The sequence below is a fragment of the Sminthopsis crassicaudata genome, chromosome 1, assembly GCF_048593235.1.
Source record: "Sminthopsis crassicaudata isolate SCR6 chromosome 1, ASM4859323v1, whole genome shotgun sequence".
Taxonomy (NCBI): Eukaryota; Metazoa; Chordata; class Mammalia; order Dasyuromorphia; family Dasyuridae; genus Sminthopsis; species Sminthopsis crassicaudata.
The window spans coordinates 87,578,431-87,602,884 of record NC_133617.1 but is presented as its reverse complement, the minus strand read 5'-3'; the positions used below and the strand labels follow the sequence as shown (position 1 = coordinate 87,602,884).

The 24,454-nt window shown below is 35.4% G+C and overlaps 1 protein-coding gene across 1 annotated transcript in view; it reads right to left on the bottom strand.

Moving 5' to 3' along the window:
• The window catches only part of COL22A1 (collagen type XXII alpha 1 chain), a 578,696-nt gene that overhangs the window by 470,106 nt on the left and 84,136 nt on the right, over nucleotides 1-24,454 (bottom strand). The window contains exon 4 of the mRNA XM_074264749.1: nucleotides 1,764-1,838. Within this exon, the coding sequence (XP_074120850.1) occupies nucleotides 1,764-1,838 (75 nt within the window). The remainder of the gene's footprint in view (nucleotides 1-1,763; nucleotides 1,839-24,454) is intronic.

Below are 24,454 nucleotides of genomic sequence, written 5' to 3'. Positions count from 1 at the left end.
TTTCTTAAGGTCACACAGCCAGGATGTGTCAGAAGTAGAAGATTAAAAACTCAAGTTTTCTTGGCACTGAGTCTTAGCTTGCTATCACTATGTATGTTTCCTTTCTTCCTTTACAGAGTCTAATAATTTCATTATAACACTATAGCTATTTCCTTCTTATTGAGTACTCCCTCCAACAGTACATTCTATAGTCCATTGATGCCCTTCTAATCTTGTGTAATTCAATTTCTAATTTTGTGTAACTCTCTTTCCTAATTCTTTTTATTATTTTCTACTTCATGTCCTCCCTTTCACAGAAGTTCTTACACAGGTGTTTATTTAGGTTTGATGCAAGGAAGGGCTTCCTAATTATCAGAACTATCTAGGAATTAAATTGTCAAGTATGAGAGATCATAGAGACTTTCAGGAAGAACTGGGGAACAATGTCAAGACTGTTGTAGAGTGAATTGCTAGCCAGGCTCAGATCAGACTAGCTGGCCTCTGAAATCCTCCCTCTCCTCTATCTGATCTCAGATTCTTTGATTCTGTGAAGTAACAGAAAAAGCATATGTGCAGATCATCCTTTTATTTTCAGGTGTGATTTAATGCTAGATTTGAAAGAATCAGTTAGCTCCTTAAAAGAAGATTCCTCTCTTCCAATTCTCTATAATAAAAGCCAAACAACGTAATTCCTGCATAGTTTAAAAGTATACCATCTATGTACATATATATGCATATACATATACACATAAATGCATACAGCTTTCAGTTAAATAATGTGTTATTACATCTATCTATCTATTTATCTATATAGATATCTATAAATGTCTGTGTATCTACACACAAATAATGTTTTAAAAATTTCCCTTCTCATCTTCCTCTATAATTTTGTTCCTAGTAGAATCTTCTGATTACCATTCAAGGAAAGGTGACCTAGTCCTATTGATTTACTTGATGTGTTTCATCTAAGGAACAACCTAGTTAAATGGAGACAAGATTATCCTCCAATATTTGGTCACCAGGAAATGAATTTTGAAGGCATAGCAACTTATTCAGTGTATTTCCTCACGTGGGTGGGAGGGAGGAATGGGAGAGTTAGGATCTGAGATGACTGAGTGAATGTAAACCAATGAAACTCTGAATTCTTAAAAACTTGAAGCCATGATACCTTACATCACTTAAAAGTAACTATAAAATATGCATAAAGTACTGAAATGAGTAATTATACCCTAACATCAATTTACAAAAATATTCACCATTTCCTATAAATAACAGCCCTTTGGTACAAGCTGTTTCTTTACAAGTGATTATCTGCTGAATTAGGAGGTTAGAGAATAGAGACACTAAAAGCTAAAACCTTAGGAATTTCTGCTCATTGAAGATCAATTAGAAAAGAAGATTCAGCACCTTTTAAGGGAAGATATGTTACTGGGAGGGAAAAAGATTTTTGTTAAAAAAAAAAAAAATGCAGACATCTTTCCATAGAGCATATCTATTCTATAAAAGTAGACTCACCCAGAAATACCTTTTTATCTGAGTACGACATAATACAATGCAAAATTGTGACCTGCATAGTTGTAGAGTTCTTTGAAAGGTGAATGTTTGAAGTGTAATAAGGGAAAAGAAGGGATTACATACAAAACTCCCAAGAAAAGGATCATGAACTCTCTGCTGGCTTTGGGAGAAGTAGACTGCAAAATGGAGAGCTCTCTGGAGCAAAGTAAATGACAGTAGGGTGCCTTTTTCAAGATCAGATTTAAACTACCATGCAATTATTCCCATACCTGTGATTTCATTAGCTCCTCCATTGGTGTGCTTAAAGCGATCTCCTTCCACACGTACACTGGGGCACAGCACATCTGAAGAAGGACAGAAGCAAAACACAGAATTATTAACCTAAAGAGCAGTAGTCACTAGGCTGGGCATATCAATTCTTCTAAATCCATAGTACTGTCTGTCAAGAAAATACAATTCTTGTGAACCAATGGAGGAAGCACTGGGTTTAAGAAAAGGATTTGTTTCATCCTTAAGGCACTTGACCACTTGTATGATCTTAAATAGATTATTCATCTTTTTCAGCCTCAATTTTCTCATCTAAAAAGTGGAGTAATTATAGCACCCATCTCATTGTGTTATTGTGAGAGTTAAATAAAATGAAACACATTGATATGACAGTGGTTATTGTTTAACTTATTGTGTCATTTGAATATCAATATTGCACAGTTAAAAGAAAACTAGACTGGGAATCAGAGAATCTTGGGTCAAATCCTATCACTGCTTTTTACTATTCATTTAACCTTTGGTATTTAAGTCAATCTCTCTGACCTTTTTTATTTATCTGAAAAAGGAAAGCCTTAGACTAGGGAATAACAACAACAACAACAACAACAACAACAACAACGATAGTTATATAGCATTTACTGTGTGTGAGGCATTGGGCTAAGCACTTTATAATTATTTTTATTTCATCATCATCATTATCATCGTTACAACTAGTATTCACGTATCGCCAATATTTTATGCAGTGTCAATCATATAGGAGGAACTTAAAAAATGTATACTGGATTAGATTGGGTATTATATAGGATTTTAAGGTTTGAAAAATGTTACACAAATATTATCTTATTTGATCCTCACAACTGCTGTGGAAGGTATATACGTTATTGCCTTCACCTTATAAACTTGCTCTGCTGTCTGAAGTGAGATTTGAGCACAGGTCATCCAGACTCCATAGCCATTGCTCTACCCATTATATCACTTCACTATCTCTAAAGTTGTTTCCCATTCTAATTCCACAATTTGTAGTCCCCAGCAGACTCTAAGCTCCATGAATTTAAGAACTATAATTTATATGAATTATGTCCCAGTATATAAAGTTTTCCTGATTCTGTTTATTTGATTCTAGATAATTTTATATAAGTCTTGCATGTTTTTCTCCAACTACTACCACCTGGACTATCATGTATCTTTAGATGCCAGAAAAGACAATTTAGGGACTCTGAATCTATAAGGCCTACAATATACAGTATATTTCAATCTAACAATTCTTGCCTCCAACTCAGAACCTGTAGCCATCATCCAGGGGACCAACTCATACCTACCATAACCTTTGCCAATGCACCATACAACTGTAAGTATATCAATTGTATGTAAGTAGAGCAATACAATAGCAATGTGCCCTGCTTAGCATATTTTGCTAATATACTAACTAGATAGGGATTGGTCTGCTTTTCTCTCCCTCTCCCTCCCTCCCTCCTTCCCTCCCCTCTCTCTCTCTCTCTCACACACACAAACACATACACACACAAACACAAATAGTTTTGATTGCAAAACCTTACACCAGCTCCACAGAGCTCACTTTCACTGTGACTATTCCAGAAAAACATGTATGTAGCTCTACTTCAGTAAGCTGGCCTTCATTTGCCAGTTTTGGAGGCCCTGAAGGAAAGTGTGGGAGAGGAGAAGTATTCGACTGACTATCAAACTGAAAGTGTACAGAGTGGTTGTGCTGATCTCATCGTTGTATGCTTGTGGAACCTGGACAGTATACCAGCATTGAATCATTTCCATTTGAATTATCTTAGGAAGATTCTGAAGATTACCTGGCAAGATAAAATACCAGATATTATGGTCCTTTCTCAAACTAAACTGCCAAGTATTCCAACTTTACTGCTTAAAGCACAAGTCCATGGAGAAGAATGATTTGTTCAAATACCAAATGTATACTTGCCAAAAAGACTATTTTAAGGAGAACTCACACAGGGCAAGTACTCACAAGGTGGTCAGGAAAAGTGATACTTTCAAGGTATCTCTTAAGAGTTTTAGAATAAGGGCAGGTAGGTGGCACAGTGGATAGAGCACCAGCCCTGAAGGTAGGAGGACCTAAGTTCAAATCTGACCTCAGACACTTAACACTTCCTGACTGTGTGACCCTGGGCAAGTCACTTAACTCCAATTGCATCAGGGGGAAAAACAAGTTTGAATTTTTTGTTCTGCTCTGGTCTTTTCATCAGAAGAGTATGATACTCCCCTATTTCATTGAATCCATCTTTCTCCCTTAAAAATTATGGTCAATTTTGCTGGGTAATTGATTGTTGATTGTGATACAAGCTCCTTTGCTTTCTAGACTATCACATTCCAAGTCATATGATTTTATTAATAGAAGTTACTACTAGTGTGGTATCCCTCTCCATTAATCTAATAAAGATAATTAAATTCTTAGAAAACTGACTAGGGTATTGAGATGTTAAACGATTTGGACATGTCCACAACAACATGACTGATTTTTATGTGAAGTTGGAAAGAAACACATCTTCTTGACCCAAGGCCAAGTCTCTTTAAAAAAAAAAAAAAAAAATTATTTTTTTTATAGCTTTTTATTTACCAGATATATGCATAGGTAATTTTTCAGCATTGACAATTGCAAAACCTTTAGTTCCAACTTTTCCCTTCCTTCCCCCCACCCCTTTCCCTAGATGGCAGGTTGACCAATACATGTTAAATATGTTAAAGTATAAGTTAAATACAATACATGTATACATGTCCAAACAGTTCTTTTGCTGCACAAGAAGAATTGGACTTTGAAATAGTGTACAATTAACCTGTGAAGGAAATAAAAAATGCAGGCGGACAAAAATAGAGGGATTAGAAATTCGATGTAGTGGTTCATAGTCATCTCCCAGAGTTTTTTCCCTGGTTCGGTTCATTACTGCTCTATTGAAACTGATTTGGCTCATCTCATTGTTGAAGATGGCCACATCCAAGGCCAGGTCTCTAATAATGGCACCATAAAAATAATCATAAAAGGCCTTATTATATATGATCTGGTACTTCAATCTGGCCAAGAACGGGGAATATATTTATGGGACATTTTAAAACAATGATTAAAATAACAACCAAATAAATGAATAAATAATAAACAGGTAACATTTATATAATACTCATAACTATCTCCTTGTTTGATAAATAATGTGAAAACACTCATACTACAATAGAAAAAAAGCCCCCACTTAGGCATTAGTAAAAATGCTTCAGGAGCAGTTAAGTGACACAGTGGATGGACAATGGGACCTGAAATCTTAGACACTATTTATATGACCCTGGGCAAGTCACTTAATTCTGTTTGCCTCAGTTTCCTCATCTATAAAATAAGCTAGAGAAGGGGCAAACAACTCTAGTCTTTGCCAAGAAAACCCCAAATGGAATAAGAAAGTAATGAACATGACTGAAACATCTGAATTGCAAAGAAATTCCTTACTGGCAACTAGGATGACAGGACTACAGAACACACACTTTGGAACTTAGAAGCCATTAAGTTCACTCTCACTTTACAGTTGCAGTAAATAAACACCAAGAAAATTAAGTGATTTATCCAAATCTCAAATCTCACTTCAAACACTGACTGTGTGACCCAGGCCCAAGCAAGCCATTTAATCTTTGCCTCCATTTTTTTCATTTAAAAAGTGGGGATAATAATTTCATATACCTTACAGGGTTATTCAAAATATTACATAGCAAATAATTACCTGAGATATAATTTGAATGCAGATTTTTTTAACTACAGTGCCAGTAGATATACTACAAATCCCACTGTCTTCTAAATTAACTTGCTATCTGATATTACAAAGAAAGAGGTTAAGACAGTCCCTGCCCTTAAGGAGCTTACAATCTAATAGAGGAGGCAATATGCAAACATAGATATAAAGCAATCTATACATTAGATAAATAAGAAATAACGAAAAGAAGAAAGGCACTAGATTAAAAGGGAGTGAGGAGTTTCCAATCTAGAAGTTGTGATTCCAGGTGGAGAGGACTGTAGTCAGAGAAGAATATGGAATATGGAATATGGAATGGCAGGGGTTGGGATTTGGGATGTCTTGTTTATAGAAAAACCAGGTGGCCACTATCACTGGGTCAAAGAGTACATACCAAGGAGTAAAATGTAATCATTTTATTGGCTGAATAAAAGACAAATTGGAGCAGGAAGTCACTTGAAGTAGGCAAACCTCCCAGCAAGCTATTGCAATGGACCAGATATAAGATAATGAGGATCTGCATTAAAGCAGCAGCAGTTTCTGAGGAGAGGAGAATATGTATATAAGAAATGATTAAAAAAAAAAAAAAAAAAAAGGTGAACTGAGCAGGCCTTAGCCACAACCTGGACATGGTAGGGGTGTGAGTTAGTGAAGAATCAAAAATGACCCCTAGGTTGCAAGCCTGACAAACTGGGAAGCTGATGTTGCCTTTGACAGTAACAGGCAAAGTAGGAGGGACAGGAGGATTTATAGGGAGAGAAAATGAATTCTCTTTTGAACATATTAAGTATCTACTATATGCAAAGTGCTAGAGATACAGAGATGCAAAAAAACACAACCAAACAAACAACCAAAAAAAAAAAAAAAAACCTCTCTGCCCTTGAGGAGTTCACAATGTTCATAAATATTCTGAATGAATATTTATAGAACTGAATCCTTATAACAGGAAATTATAAAAATATGGAGGAACTAAATTCTTTAAATTCACTTCCTATCAACAAATTTTAAGTTATACTTTCAATACTGAAATGTGAATAATGATTATAACTGACTTATCTATTACTTTGCAGTTTCAAAACCTTTTGTATACATTTATTTCCCTTTTGTCAAAGTAATTCTTGATTTGAGCAGCACAAGTTCTCATTTAGAGATGAAGAATATGAGGCTCAATGGAAGGAAACAAACTTGACTTTTAGGCAAGCTGTTTAGTGGGAGAGGTAAGACTTGGTCTCAGGTCTTCTGGATCCCAAAGCAATGGTTTTTTTCCCTTGAACACTATTAGATCATATGAATACAAGTGAGGGTTTTTATGTGGTTGAGCATGTTAGAGATGGGTGGGGAAAGGATTATAAATGAAGGAAGCCACAAGACTTAAGAAAATGATCCATTCCCCAAAGGTGCCTGGCAGAATGTCACACAGACAGAAACAGCAATCATTACCCCAACACTTTACCAGTCACATGACTACAGACTATACTTGGGCATCAATAATATTGAACTAAGAAAGGAAAAGGCATTTCATTCCTTCTGGATCTGCGGCTGAGAGTAGACTAAGCTCCCTTCTAACTCCAAAACTCATGTTCTATAAAGATGCTAGCCCAATGTCAATTCTAAAAGTGGTTCCCAAGGATTATTGTAGAGGATGGCTCATTTTACTCTTAAAAGACTATATTGCAAATGCAAAAACATGAATTTTTATGAATAAAGGTATGCAAAGGATACTTTGACAGTTAAAAGTCTTTATGTCTCTGAAAGGGTGTTATATGCAAGAAAGAATTAACTTTGTCTGTTAGTTCCAGAATGGGATGGAAGTTATAGGGTTCTAGAATTCACAAGGTGACAGATTTTATAAAGCTGGAAAGGACTTTAGAGATTACTAGTTACATATAAGAAAAGTTAGGCCCAAGAAGGATGGGCAACTTGCCCAGTTTCAAAAGGGTGGTACAAGTATGGATCTAGGGTCTCAATAATGATTCTCTGATTCCAAGTTCAACATTCTTTCTATGGAGGCATAGCTCTAAACAGGGGGGACGAGATACTGTAGAGACCATCGTTTTTCATCAGTCGATGATCAGGGGCAACAAACAGTTATTAAGCATCTATTAGGTGCTGGCATTATGTGTATAGTGGGCTAGCCTATGTAATTTTGAAATTCCATCGCAATATTTTATAATCTTGAAGCAAAGGATATTTAGCTACCTCTATTTATTATGTATAAAAATATACTTGAAAAGGCACTCTTCTTGGAGTCAAAATATCTGGATTCTGGTTCTGTTATTTTTGCCTATGTGACAAAGAAGTAATTTAATCTTTTAACCTGTTTTCTCAATTTTAAAATAAGATCCACTTTTGTAACATCCTATCTCATGGTGGTATTATGAGGAAAGCAAGTTATTAAGTATAAATTATTTATATAGCTGTGATGATGACAATAATGAGGGGGAGGAGAATAAATAATAGTAAGTAGTATGAAAATTATCTTTGAGGAGCCAAGTTATTCATTTATCTACTTTGAAGCAACACAAACACTCATCAGCATGATTGTTAACATAGTACACTTACAAAGTATTTAAAATTTCCAATGTGCTTTCCTTGAAATAGCCTTATGAGCTGGAAGGTAGAAATACTGTAATTATTTTTAAGTTATCCAAGACAGATTGACTAATCCCTTTCCACCCTTATTCAGACATTATCCTGACTTGAACTTGAATTATCCTATTGAATCTTGACTAATCTTCCCAAAGTGAAGAGACAATTAAAAAAACAAAACAAAACAAAACAAAACAAAAAAACAGCACTGAATTTTGAGTCTTGGCCTTGGCACTATAATATCTTGGGTAAATAAATTATACTCTCTGGGCCTCAGTTTCCTCATTTGTAAAATGAGATCCATAAATTTGACTGGGCTGAATGATCTCAAAACTCTCTTTTTGCTAATATTCTATATTCTAACATTCAATTCAAGAAATATTTATTAAGTGCTTAATATGTATAATGTACTGTTAGGCCTTCAAAATAATCAAGGTGAAAAACAATACAGTTCCCGGCTTCAAGTAGTTTACCTTTTATAAAAGGGTTATGGTATATTCCTAGACAATAAGTGTGATGGGACTAAAGAGAGCAGAGTTCCAAACTAATTGTTTCCGGGTGTTTTGAGGAGGGGAAAATATATTCAAGTGAAGAAAATTAGGAACAGCTTCACAAAGGAGGTGGTCACTGACTAGGCCTTAGAGAAAATTATTTTAACAGGTATGGATGAGGGGAGTGCATACAAGGAGAAGAGAATTGAACAGTTCTAATACTTTATGAAGATATGAATGATCATGGCTAAATATATGGAAGAAATCTAAGCCGACTGAGCTATTTAAATGGATCTATCTAAAGCTCTGGCAGCTGCCATTCTGGCAGTTCAGTGGTCCCATCAATTATTCTAACTTGGGAAGACAGCCACGAATAATGGCTTAGGATCTTGTTTCAGTCCAAATTAGTTTACTCAGAAAGCTTATCCTGGATCATTTGTAGATCCGAATTGGCACCTAGCCAAATGTCTCCAATGCTGGTGGAGCCACTGAGTCACTGCCATACCTAAAGCCAAAATAGGATACAGTTTCTGAGGGGTGAGGATGGGGCAACATAAAGGAGTCAATCTGCGAGAAAAGAAGAAAAGAGACAGTCGAGAAAAGAATTCCAGCAAACTTGAGCTAAGGAAAACTTGTGGGTTCACCACCAGCACCACTTTTTGAATTAACTTGCAAATTGCTTTCTGTAGTCATCCCTTGCTCTAACAGTACTGAGTGGCAGAATGTATAATTTAAGATTTTACTTATCTAATCCCATACAAATAACTCCTGGAATACAGCCCCTGGCCCAACTTTCAGAGATATTACCAGGATTCCTGGAGGGAAATTGTTTGATACCATTGTTCTATGAGAACTGGCTCCTACTCAGAAAAGCATATTGTTAAATTTTCAGTGTGAGCATTTATTTGTCAGAAATTAGGAAAAGCTACAAATTAGGGTTCGATTTATTATCTTATTGATTGTCTAAACCTAAGAAAAGGATAGAGATGCTAAACAAGTTAACCTTAAAAATATATAGTCCCCTAGAGAGCTGACTATTAAACACTTACTGATCAATAACAGTAGGTATCAATAACAGTAGGTATGGCATGGTTTGCTTGTCTCCTGATGACAGAACTGAGACAAGTGAGCAGCGTCAGGAAAACAGAGTTCAGGTTAAAAAAGGAAGGTCTTACTGACAACTAGTGTTGTTTAACCATGGTTTGGATTATCTTGTCAGGTGATGAGTTTCCAGTCTGGAAGATAGGAAGTCAATACTGGATGGCCATATGTCTGAGATTCAGATAGGAGATTTCTGATTCTGAAGGGGGCAGGAAAGTGAACTCTAGTTATTTTTCTGGGTTTTATCTATGAGTGCTCAATTTGAGGAAGGCCATTAATGAAATGTTCTTTGTCTAGGGGAGTTATTAAAAAGGTGAGGGGACTAGAGGCTTTATCTTAAAAGAATCAGATTATAAAAGGTCATTCATTGCATAAGATTAAAAGAACGGGGTATGCATTGGCTAAAGGAGAAAAAAAAAAGATATTTGTTGAGGTCATGTTTATAATTTTCAAGTATTTCAGGGATTGTCAAATGGAAAAGGAGATTAAATATATCCTTTTGGGCCCCAGAGGACAAAACTAAAAGCAAGAGATGTTGGGAAGGGAATACTGAGGTTGGGGTTTCATAGAAGATTCCTAATAATAGAATAATTCCTAATAATAATGTCCAAAAGGTGACTTGGGCTGCCATGGGAGGTGGCCGGCCCTTTCTCTCCAGGTATTATTTTAGACTTTGAAAGACTACCAGTCAGAAATATTCTAGAAAAAATTTTCAATCTGGTATATTTGGGACTAGATCTCCTCTAACTGCCTAAAAAGTCTGAGATTCTGGGATTCTAATCCTTGTAATTTTGAGAATCTATGTTTCTCTGAAACACAGAATGTGTTGAAATTGAAGGCCAAAGCCTCCATTTTAGTGTATAGAAGAAGAAGAAGGAGCTCAGGGTTGGGTATGAAGAAGCCTGATCTGTGAGAAAGGAGTAGGTATGGCCTTCTAAGTAGAAGCAATGGAAAGGACAAAGGCCCAGGAAGTATCTCCATTCTGTGACTTCTAGATTAGACTATTGGATCTCCATAAGGTAATTTGGGGGTTCAATAATTTAAAAGCTTTTTTATTTTTCTAAAATGAGATCTCTTACTCTATCCCTATGAAAATTCCTTGCAAAAATCACAGTCTATAAATGATGCTTTTTGGAAGTCAACATTCTGGGAGTAGAAAGTATACTCAATTTGAAAACAGAAGATCTGAGAGTGAAAAAAAAAAAAAAAAAAGTTTTGTCCCTGATTCATGATGCTTAGGTAAGCAATCCTAGGCAAAGAATTTCAACTCTGATTCTCAGTTACCTTATCTGTAAAATAGGAATAATAGTATTTTATACTCAGAAGGTTGTTGTGAGTAGCAAAATGGGCAAGGTGCATGGAATTTTAAGTAAATATAAGAATTTTAATACTTATAACATTTTAATTGAGTCTGATGAGAAAAGGGCACAAGTAAGTCACTTCTACACATTGGGATTAGATTTCTCATTTGTAAAAAGAAGAATGGACAACATGATCTCAGAGGCTTCTTCCCATTCTCATAGCATCGAGAAAATAGAAAAATCTCACATAGGACATTGTGCTTAAACTAAACTTTGAAGGAACTCGGGGCTTTGAAGAGGCAAAGAGAAGAAAGAGCATTCTTTTCATAGGAAGCAGTTTTAAAAAGCACAGCTTTGAAGCGCCATAAAAAAAAAAAAAAAAAAAAAAAAAAAAAAAAAAAAAAAGACTAGTTAGGATGAATCTTAGAGTGAATGATAAAGTCTTAATACATAATCAGTCTAGGCAGGTAGGGTAGACCAAGTGGTAAAGAGCTCTAAAATGTCAAAGAAGGAATCTGTATTTGAACCCAGGGGAAGTAGAGAAAGTTACTGAACAAAGGAAGATCATGATCAGAACTAGGCTTTAAGAATATGATTTTTCTGTTATCTGGAAGAAAAATCATGGAGAGAGAAAGGTGAGGTAGAGAGAGTTACCAAACTTTATAATAAGGAACCTTTCCTTTGAACAAGGGATGTTGCTAGGTGTAAAATATATATTGTACAATCCCCCCAAATGTTTATCCAGAGAAAACAGAAACACAGATTATCAAAGTGGTAAAGGACTTAATCCAGCAACTGACTCAAGCATGAAGATCTCTGTAGCATTGTTGATTAATGCTAAACTGGTTCTTCTATTTGGAGAACTCTAGTGATCGAGAAATCCTTACCTTCTAATGTAGCTTACATGATACAACTGATGGCAAAAAGTGGAGAAAAATGAAGAAATCTCTTGATGAGTGTGAAAAAAGATAGTATAAAACTGGCTTAAAACTTATCAAAAAAAGCTAAAATCTTGGCAATGGGTCCCATCACTTCCCAGCAAATACAGGGGGAAATGGAAGCTGTGTCAAATGTTATATTCTTGGGTTCAAAGGTCACTGCATGGCAAGAGCAGTCGTGAAACTGAAAAATGCTCCTTGGAAGGAAACTATGACAAATTTGGATAGCATATTAAAAAGGAGAGAAATAATTTTTTTGACAAAGCTCCGTATAGTGAAAGCAATGGTTTTTCTAATAGCGAAACATGGCTGTGAAAGTTAGACTGTAAGGAAAACTAAGTATCACAGAATCAACGTTTTCCAGTTGTAGAGCTAGAAAAAAACTTTTGAGAGTCCCTCAGGCTGCAAAGAGATCACATCAGTCAATATTTCAAGAAATTAATTCAGGTTATTCACTGAAGGTCAAACACTGAAGCTGAAATTTAAATACTGTGATCACATAATGAAAGGATGGGACTCATTGGAAAAGAACATAATGTTGAGAAATATTAAAGGCAAAAAAAAAAAAGATGGCAAATTATGAGATGGATAGAGAATGTCATGGAAACAATGAACATGAGCATGGACAGACTTCAGAATAGTGGAGGACAGAAGATCATGTGTACTATGGTCACCACAGGGTCACCAAGAGTCAGACATGATTGAATAACTACAACAAAACAGTATTTCTCACTTATTGTCCTTTCCTATGTTTGTGGCTTTGCTTATATAACACTGTTTCAAGAATATGTACTCTATTCATATCTAACATTTCAGTAAGAGAACACCTCACTTTTCTCTTTTCCTATAGCATACCAATGATAAGATGGAACATGATCTAGTGGGAAAAATATATGACTTAAACTCACATACCTAGCTTCTTTCTGGTCCTAGAACTGACATCTAAACCACATACTCTTGTACAAGTCATTTCCCTTCCCTGGGCCTAGTTTTCCTTCTCAATAAAATGGAGATGTTAAGATTAGCTGGTCTCTTATGTACCTTCTACCTCCAAAATTCTACATTCTAATAGTTTATTATAAGATATCTTCCAACATTTGTATTGTGATTCATTTATTCTAATGTTCTATAAAATAAAGGGTTTTTTAAGCTCTATCATTCTGTGTTTTATATTTTAATATCTGATTTTCTAAGGCAGGAATTCTTAAAATCTTGTGTGTGCTTATGTTTGTGTGTGTATGGGGGGGGGGACGACAAAGAATGCCTTTTTTTGCGGGCTATATTCAGACCTCTTCTCAGAATAAGATTTTTAAATGCATTAAATAAAATGCAAGTAATGAAAATGGAATTATATTCAAATAATTATCAAAATATTTTAAAAGGAAAAATTCAGAGTATCCAGAGTGAAAATCTCCTTCAAGTATCTTCTTCCTTAAACATTCTGTAATTTGAAGCATGATTCTTAGACTACATTTGACAAGTGATTGATCAGGGATATACATCAAGGTTGTTAAGGAATAAATCATGCCTTCAAAGTGAAGAGTCCAGGTCCTTGTTTCCCAGAGGGCAGAATCCTGCTCTGGCCAGGGAGGGGCTCTCACTCACACAAGCTGGCAGACAGGCGGCTGTCAGAGCTATTTCCAGAGGTGAAATTAGACAACAGCTGGGACTCTCATTTAGCTTCTTTGATACTTTAGGGGAGTGTGACCATGGGGCCAGGACAATGACAGGCTTACTTCTGGCTGGGCTTTTAATAAGGATGGCACTTAAGACACGTGTGGCATAGTGAGGCAGACAGGCACCAAAGCTTCTTGTGAAACCCATGGTATGTTTTGGGAAGAGTCAGCCTGTAACAAGAGTAGAAATAGGAGCCTGGAAACATGGCCCTACTTTCATCCTTCTAGTAGCCTAGACTCACTCACTATCAAATTACCATTTGTTAACAGACCTGATATACATATCCTGTATACCTCTTCTCTGCTTAGCCATTCTATACAAGCTTCTACTGAAGAGCCACCTCAAGACCAGGCTTTGCCATGACATATCCCCAGTGACCTCCACCCAAAATGACCTCCACCTCTTTTAAAATAATAGCTGATCTCAATATCTAAAGTTTTCCAAAGCATTCAATGTATATTATCTCCTTCAATCCTCATAACAATTTTTATTAATGCTACAGGTATCGTGACGCCATCATTATAATGACTCCATTATAAAAATAAGCTTCAGAGGTGAAATAACTGATCCATGACAAGGATCAAAGAACCACTTAAGTATCTGAATTAGAATTTGAACCTGGTCCCTCCTGACTTCAAATTAAACAGTTTTTTTCCACTTTACCTTGATAGTTTTCTTTGAATTTCTATACTCATTGTAGAAGCCATTCTTTAGCATTATATATGGTCATGTTACATTTTGTGAACTTATAACATGTATTTTCTATTCTATTTAATTTTATGTTTGGGTGGCAAAGTAGATGAGAAGCAAAATGTATGGCTAGTATTTAAGAGCTGGACTTAAATCCCAATTCAAACACATAGCTGGTGTGAATTTTGAACAAGTTATTGAACTCTCTGTTTTATACCAAAGCTTTTTAAAGAGTGGGTCAGAATCCCATATCTTTATGTAACTGAATGTATCTATTTTATATCCCTACATACACAACATAGGAGTTGTGTAAAAGTTTCTCTGTTATGGGCCAGAACTCTGTACTTAAAACAAGGATTCTTACAAGGTGATAACTCAGTGGAATTGATAAAGAAAATAGTTATCTAGTTTAGCATGGTGATTAACAGTTCTCTAATTCAATACATGTACTTAGTATTTAATATAGTTCCACAAGATTCACACCTATGACAATGTAATTATAATAGAGCATATAAAGCTGGGACAAACTCAGCCAGAGTCAGAGCTAGAGAAGACAAGAGGACTGGAGGAGGGAGCTCAAGTTCTTGGACTCAGAGACAGATTCACTTCATCTCACACCACCATGGTGGCTGGCCTCCTGCACTTCCCCCACTGAGACCAAGGCTGGTCTGAAAAGCTCTCCAGAAAGCTGCCCAGCCCTCAGGCAAGGAGACAATAAAGAATTTGGACTTTATCCCTGGTTATTCTTGTGGTGATTACGGAAATAAAGGCTGGTCCAGAGACCTCCAGAAAACCAACATCTATGGTAAAAAGGGTTTAAGAGGGGCAAAAGCCCTGTCCTAGATTCAACTTTTAACACTCTAAATTACAAGGAAAGGTACTGACCTGTATAGGTGGAAGTCATGTCCTTATCTGAGAGTTCAGTTCAGAAAACAAATGGCTATCTCTTAAAATTGTTATTCAGTACCATCAACCTGGATAGTTTTTGTGGCTTTCTAATACATCTTCCCATCTCAGATAATAACAGGACTCAGTGGACATCTAGTCAAACTCATATCTGAAAAAAGATCTTGCAACATGATGGCCTCTGTTCAAAAACTTCCTCCAAAGAGGAAGAATCTGTTAACCCTAAGTCATTAAATCTAAGTGGGGGCAACTTTAATCCTTATGAAGGGACTCTTGCTTTTGTTTAGTTTGATTTTATTTTGCTTTCTTTTCCCTACCATTAATTCCAACTTTGTTCTTTTAAACTTCCTACTACTACTGATCCTAGTTTTGCTCTAGGCAACTAAATAGAATAAGTTAAATCATTTCCACATAAGACAGCTTCAAGGATTAGATATGATCTTTTAAGTCCAATTGAAATTCTATCTCCTTCAAAAAAAAATTCTTATTGTTAGACTTGTGTAACTATTGCTGCTATGTTTGAGGGATTTTCAGTCTGTTACATATATGTAACAGATATGTATATGTATAGGAATTTTGATTCACTCTTGGGATTTAAAAAAAAAATTCTTGATAGACTAATTATATTCTCCTCCTCCCTCTCTCCTCCTTCTATTTGAATGGCACTGATTGGATGAAGTTTTATCAGTTTGAGACTAAGTCACATGATCCCTATTCCCAGAGCCAGAAGATAAAGTCTTGAACCCTGGGATGCAAGAAGTTAGTAAAGTTACAGGAAGTGATTTGACCCAGGAAGTGGACACTATCCAATGAAAAGGCTTGGGTCTTTTGCTATTTAACCATGTGTTCTATTTCCTGCTGGTCAGATCTAGCACATAGTGGGAGCTGGGATGCCTCCTGGGTGTGCTGTGCCTCTCCCTGCAGGGACTGAATAAATGTTTTCTCTTTGTACTTGAAGATATCTCTGATTAGTTAATTTGGGAAAGGAGATCTCACATCTGTCCCACACATCTTCCTCCCTTTTTCCTTTCCCCCTCCTCTCTCCTCCTTTCCCTTCCCCACCTCTGTTTCTCTGTCTCTGCCTCTCTGTCTCTGTCTCTCTCTATTTAGCACTGTATATGTAGCCCCCTATAATAGAGGCCATTTTCTCCTCAACAAAATGCTATGACAAATATTTGAAGGCATTATCTTCCTCCCCCTACTCCTCCCCACATCTTCTCTTCTGACTAAAATTACCAATTCATCCCTTTGTTGTTTCATGAATTTTAGTTTACCCATTTCTTAGAAGGCCATCTTTTCATCAGTCTCCACTATTTTCACTATCCTGATTGCTCTTCTATTAACATAGTCATTTATCAGTGACCTTCCTAAAACACGGCAATCAGAAATACATATGTTACAATGTAGTCTATGTTACAATGTAGTCTGAGAAGAGCAAAGGATGACTAGACTATTTACCTCCCTGGCTCTACACTGTTTATTTCCAATCATGCAACCAACAATTGAATCAGCTCTTTCTCCACGTCATACTGCTGACTCACATTGAACTAGCAATCAATAAAACTTTTCTTTGGATAAAAACATAAAGGCATGGGCTCTTATTCTTGAATTCTGTCAGATCTATTTGGGGAAATGACATGCATGTGAAAAGCCATAACTGCGTAATATATTTGTATAGACCTTCATTACTTTCAGAGCACTCTCAAATGCATTTTTCCCATTTGCTTTTTAAACTCTATGAAGTAGGTAAGGCATTTATTGTTCCCTATATATTTCCTTTCTGCTATCTAGCCCCATTTTATAGATAATGAGACAGAAGTCCAAGTTACCTAAGTACATCATTAGTTTAGACCTGAGGTTACTGATCTTTAAGGGGCTAAGGACCAGGGTTTGTATTTTCCATAAGACTTAAATCAGAAAATGTATATCAGGGGTTCTTAGCCATTTTTATATCATGAACTCTTTTAAGCAGTCTGAGAAAACCCCTAAACCCATTCTAAGAAAGATTTCATAGGATTAAATGATAAATTAATTACATTGAAATAGTTATGAAAATATTTCTAAGTTCAAGTATTTCAGTGAGAGCCCCTGACTTTCATAATGAGCACTTTAAAATTTTATTTTGAATGTATAATAAAAGCAGACATTTATATGGTAGCACTTTAAGGTCCATTCATTATGTCATTTCTCAGAGTTGAAAGGAAGCTGTAGTCATACATTCCAGCAAGTTCCTGAACAAGAATCTTTTCTACAGCATCCCTCCAAAACTGTCACCCATCAGTCATCAGAGGTCACTCATTCATGACATAATTCTAAGGAAGTCTTTCCTTCCCTATAAATTACAATCTGTTGGTCTGGAGAAATTCTCTCCATTATTTCTAGTTCTGTCAATTGTCATCAAGCAAAATAATTCTAAATCTTCCTTCAATTAACAAGATAAAATGATGTTTAGTCCCATCACTATATTGGTCAGATTTTTCTAAAAACACTGCCATTTTCAAGATCCTTTCTAAATTTGGAATCCAGAAATCTCCAGATATAATCTGTTGAAGAAAGAATATAATGAAATATTTATCTCCCTTCTCATAAGCATTATCTTGCACTAAATTGGCCTAAAATCATGTCAGATTTGAGATTTGTCAAGTCATAATGTTAACTTTTATTGAGCTTCAAGTGAATTCAAGTGCCACATTTTTTTTTCCTATGTAACTTTCAGTATACCACACCTTTCACATCTCGTTGTTGTATAATTAATACCTACATGTTCAGGCTTCACTAGCTATAGGAAGGAGAGTGGGGTAGTGATTATCAGAGTCAGAGACTTTCCTTGTATGAGACACCAAATTTTGAGGTACCATGTTTGTGTTGTGTTATCTTTGAAAGAATTCAGGCTCAGACCCAACCCAACCCATGGCAATCTCAAACCAAGAAAAGGAATTTATACACAGCAAGTCCTACTCATTAAGGGAAATAGGTGCAACACTATAATGAAGCATAATATTTATATAGAGGGAAAAATGCTAATAAACATCCTGGTTTGTTGTTGGTCCAGACAATGACTGCATAGTAACAAAGGCAAACAGGAACTGTGCATGTGGCTACCTATAATGCAAAAAAAAAAAAAGCCCATTTGGTGGTTATTAATTTATGGAAATGGTGTCATAATGAAACCTTCCACATCTTAAGTTCATCCAAAGTACAGGTTTGGTTTTGTTTAGATATTACTACATAGCATCCACTTAGAAAAAGTCCCTTCTGTGATGTTGTAGTCATTGTCCCATACAGATAATGCATTCATTGATTAAAATTAAATAAGATTAAAATTATTTATCTATGGCAACAGGTTGTCTTGCAATTGTTGCTAACGCAATTGTTGCTAACAAAATTGCTACTGCCATCAAAGGGATTCCAAATGTCCAGTTTGAGTTCCACATTCAGGGAGGAAGACTGAAGACTGGAATTCATGCAGAGGGGAGACAAGTGATCAAGATGGTGAAGGGGTAGGAACCAAGCTTTATGAAGATCATTAAAGAACTAGTGAAATTTAGGCTGGGAAAGAGAAAATGTGATAGTGGTCTTCAAATATCTGAAAGCCTATCCTATTCTTCCATGTATCCCTAAAGGATAAAACTAGGGCCATTGAATAGAAGTTATAAATGTTAATTTCTATCTTAACCAAGCAACAGCTGTGTATGCACAAAATATAAGATTGTGTTCTAAAGGAGGAAATCAAAGGGCTTCTGAAGTTACTTGGGAGAGTAAATTTTTTTTTAAAGAATGGGAGACATATCAAAGAAACAAAGAAGGAAAAGAATATGAACAGATTCTAACTTACATCAAGAGACTCAAGGATAAAGGAATGTGAAAAAGAGAAGAGAATAAGATGGACTAGAACAGATGGATCTAAGTAATAGTATATAAGTCTACAGTCTAGAGAGATTTACCTTTTATAGAGGAAGTAGCTTTTAAAATACCAAAGAAAAACTCTGTAGAATGATCTGTATAATGAAAGCTCCTTAAGGACAGGGGCTATCTTTATCTTTTAGCTTTATCCCTAGTATCTGTCGCAGTATCTTGTGCAAGGAGAGTGCTAAAAAAAAAAAAAAAAAAAAAAAGACATTTGTCAATTGCTGTTTAAATGTGGATTTAATGGAGAGCATTCCTTATTTAGTTGGGAGATCAGGCAAAATGATCTGTATCTGGCCAATCTTAACATTCTTGGAGTCTAACATTAAATGATTCGTTGGGTTTAAGATTTTGAGATTATCAGATAGTTTCTGAAATTTTATAAAATTCATTTAATGACTACATGAGTCAGATTCAAAAGCAGCAAGATTCTATGGACCAATATTTCTGTGATGCAGTTAGACTAAGATAGCATAATGCAATCATCTATGAAGGATGATTCCCATGTTTGATTACAATAGTGCTTATACTTAATGGTTCTAAGATCTAACAATGCATTGATTCTAGATCCTATAAAGGAAAAGGCAGGGATCAATTGAGGCATTCCAATTACCTATGAATTAAATCCTGACCTAATTTATCACTGCCTCTCCCTTCCATAGACTTTCCAAGATGCAATCCCTTTTTCAAAAAAGCACAAAAGCCATTGGAAATTCACATCATCTCCATGTTGAAAGAAAAGTTGATGAAAATAAATCAGACCTAATAGCCACCCTGCTAGAGGTTACTAAGCACATCAAATATATCAGTATAGTGTTTGAGAAGCCAGGAAGATTTGTGGCTGTAAAATAATCATTCTAACAGGAAAAAACTGTCAGTCTGCCTGTTGTGGCCTCTTGCCATGCAGAACATGCTGTTGATAAACAGTGGCCCTGGCTGGTGCCCATTATTTATACTAGAGTGTGCATGAAATGGTCACAGAACAAGGAAAACAACAAGCAGTTCATCAATCTTGCTTACATAAAACACCCCAGTGTGACTAGGAGATGCAAACAATTTATATGTGATGTCTTAATGCTTGTATTTTAATAATGATTTTGACAAGTCAGAGCTTTTGGATAGGTTTTGCAGGAAGACACTGTGTCAACATAAATGATCTTTTGGGTTCTCATTTTCTCATAACAGAAAACAAATACTTTCCATCATGAGTCAGAGAAACATAAAAGCTGTAAATAGAAGAAGAAAATCCCCCTCTATGAAGCCCATCATTTGCCAAAAAAAAGGTGGGGAAAGGGGAGTCTGTGGAGTTTAATGAAAGAAACAGTGAATTCTACTCTGAGACTAATTTTCAGAAAGTAACAAACTCTGTACCCCTCAGCTTCCCCATGAATAAAATAAACATTATATATATATATATATATATATATATATATATATATATATATATATATATATATATATATATATGTATATATGTTTATATATATGTCTCTATATACATATATGCATGTGTATTATATATGTATGTATATATGTCTCTATATACATATATGTATGTGTATTTTATATATATATGTATAAAATTTCTATGTCCCAAGGTTTTGTGAGATAAGAGTGAAATAACACCCATAAAAGTACTTTTAAAAGCACTTACATATCTTAAAGTCCTATTCAGGGTAATTTTTAAAAGCCCAAATAGTACAAAACTATACTAAAGCTTTTGGGAGACCCTGTATAAATGTTTATTATGAATTTGTAGTAGTAGAATAACCTTGGTTTGATTTGGTTTGGTTTGGGCAGCTCAGTGGCACTGTGGATACAACAATGGGTCTGGGATTAAGAAGAGCTGAATTCAAATCTAGTGTCAGTGTGATCCTCTTTAAGTTACTTAAGCTATTTCCCTCTGGTCTCTTCAATTATAAAATAAAAAAAATAATAGTAATGACCTTGAAGAGTTGTGTGAATCAAATGAAATGAAAATTATAAAGCACTTAACACAGTAAGATATTTGGTCCTGATAGTAAGAATTATATAAATGGGTGCTGTTGTTTTTATAATTATTATTTGGTGGGGTTTTTTTTCCTCCTTTCATTTACTCTTTAGAGAGATTTGAGTAAATCACTTCCTGGTTCTGACCCTCAATTTCCTTATCTTCAATGTGAAGATGCTGCAGTTTATAAAATCCCTCTGTACTCTTACCTTCTATATTTAATGTTATAATAGTCTACATTATAAGGTCCTCGGTGGTCCTCGGCAGCTAAAATATTCTGAGAATCCCATGATTTGTGCTTCCATCTACCTTGTAAAACCTATGTTTACAGATTACAAGACAATATGTGCAAAAAATCAAATGACTTGCAGAGACACTAAATGCTTTAGAAGGTCAGGCAATGGAGAGACAGAATGGCAGGATTCCAGAAGGCTTCGCAGAGAAGGCAGAACTTGCCTGTGAAGGATGAGTAGGCTTTGAAAAGGGGGAAGGAAAAGGAAAGTATTTAAGTCAAGGAGAAGAATTGGAGAAAGGAATATATTCCTGATATTTTTGGGTCCAGCCTAAAGAGAGTGGGTGTGCGTTCAAGAATGCTAAAATAATGTCTGGTTAAATTTTATATCACTTTCCCTTCTGTCTGCTCTTGAACAAAATCTTCTATTAGGAAATTTTTAAATAGAGGGCTTCCTTCCTGTCTAGCTTTGTATTAGGCAGTAGAGAAGAGGTGAATGGTGTTGGTGGGCAGGGATGCAATGCCAAAAAACATTTATTAAATGTATTATGTACCAAGAACAGTGCTAGGTTCTGAGGAAAAGAAACAAAGGTAGCTCTTACCTTCAAAGAACTAATAATCTAATGGGAGAGACAACATGCAAACAAATATATGCAAGTAAGCTATAGGCGGGGTACATAGGAAATAATGAGCAGAGGGAAAGCATTAAAATTAAGAGGATTTGGAAAAATCTTATAAAAGGTAAAATATTAATTGGAACTTAAAAGAAGCCAAGAAGATAAGTAGTCACAGCAGATAGGACCTTAAAGTTACAAAGCACATTTGCTTTCATGAATGCTATAAAAATTGTCGCCCATGTCCAATCTGAGAAGTAGTTAGAAATTATGTAATTATATTTCTTTAACAGTTGGGGAAACTGAGGCCAGACAGTTTTTAAGCAACTTGCTCAAATTTACACCTATAATGCATCTGGGAACTCAAACTTACACATCTTAATTCCATGAGTATACTTTCCAGTGCTTGTCTTCCATTGATCCCACTATGGAAACCCAGAAACCCAAGCTGACTACCAGGCAATGAAATAACCCTCCTCCATTAACAATGAATTATTCCTGATCATCGGGAATGATGATCAAAGAAACTAATAAAATTTTGAGTTGAAAACAAACACAAGAATTGGAGAACAGGAGAAGAAAAAAGATTCCCAGTAAATGGCATGTTTGTTTACCAAAGACATTCATTATTTTATCCCCTCATTCACAGTTTCAATAAGAAGCAGTTCAAGTAGCAGAAACAACACTAGAGTCTGATTCAGAAGATGTGGGTTTAAGCTTCCATTTTCAGGCTTACTAACTCTGTGATATAAGCAAACCATGTACCTTCTTTGAGATTGTTTACTCATCAATAAAATGCTATAATAATTGTACTGACTACCTCACCAGATTATAGTAGGGAAAGATGTTGTAAAACATTAAGTACTATATATAATTCTGAGAAATTATTATGACTTAATCCATCTCCATTTTATTGATGGGGAAATAGATTCAGTAAAAAGAATTACTTACCTAAGGTTAAAAACCTTGTTTAACTTTATGCAGGCCACTGATATTCTATTGTTCTTTAGATTGTTGTTTTTAATTGTTATAATTTAATCTATTTAGGAAAGGGAGGGTCTTCTTATGCCTATAAATTCTGCAATCAAGAGACACTGGCCTCTTAGATGTTTCTAATACAAGAAAATGCACCTCCTGATTCTGGATATTTTTGTTGGCTGTCCCAAAAATTCTCTTCCTCTTCATGTTCTTTTCCTGACTTGCTTTGCTTCCTTCAAGTTCCAGATAAAATCCTACCTTCTATAAGATGATCCTCAATCCCTCTTAAGGTAGTGCTTTCTCTCTAGCACTAGCTAGAGTGAATGGAGTGCTGGTTCTAGATTCAGAAAGACTAGAGTTCAAATTTAGTTTCAGACATTTTCTATTTATATTGTCTGGGCAACTCATTTAACCACTATCTGCCTCAGTTCCCTAAACTGTAACATGGGGACAAAAGACAACCTACCTTCCAGGACAATTTTGAGGATCAAGTGAGATATCCATAAAATTTACGTTTCTGTCACACAATAAATCCTCAAATAAATTATAAAAGAAGAAAGAAAACAATAGCTATCTGCAATGTGCCCTAGATAGATAGCTTATTTGTGCATAGTTTTTTAAATGATGTCTCGCCCATAAAATCTGAGCTCTTTAAAAAAAAAAGAAGTCTTTTGCCTTTCTTTGTAATTTGCAGAACTTAACACAGCCTGGCACACAATTGGTCCTTAATGAATACTTGTTGATAGATTTAACCTTGTGTCATATTTATATACATTTTATATCTCCTTTTCTCATTAAATTATAAATTTCTTCAGGAAAAGGACTATGTTGTCACAATGCTTTGCACATGATAAATATTTAATGGGAACTACTACTTTATTTTATAATTTAAGAATCAGAGTTTCAGAGACATTAAGAGAAAGTCCCAGGTCACATATCTCGGTAACATCTGATTCAGAATTTGAACTCATCTATTCCTTTTTCACCCAATGCTCTATCTCCACTGAACCCCCTAGTTACTAAGCAAGTGAATATGAATATTGCCTCCTCCTATTTGCCTCCCCAGTTTCAGAAAGATTCTAGGATAGCATTTCTGGGCAAACCTCTGGGGTTTTCTGATCAGAGCTAGCCTCACAGCAGTTGCAATTTCAATATAATCCTTTGCCTAGGAAGTCTCTCCCAAAGTTCCTTAACTCATTTCCTTTTAGCCTAAGGCCATCTCTACAATTCAGGGAGAAAACATAAAATTGTATTTAAATATTTAAGAGCCAATAGAGAGGATGAAAACAAAAACATTCAGATAATATTAACAGCAACAAGAATAGCGTATTTTAGCAGGAGGCAGCAGCAATACTACAGCACAATGAGAGTCAAGACTGAAGAGGGGGAAGAGGAAGTAACTATCTTTCTGCCACTAAAATCTATGAATTAGACAATATCTCATCTAGTCTATAGTACATTAGATGCTCAGTCAACCAACAAGTTTTAAAAATCTTACTAATAGGGTGACATGTGTGGAGAAACTGGG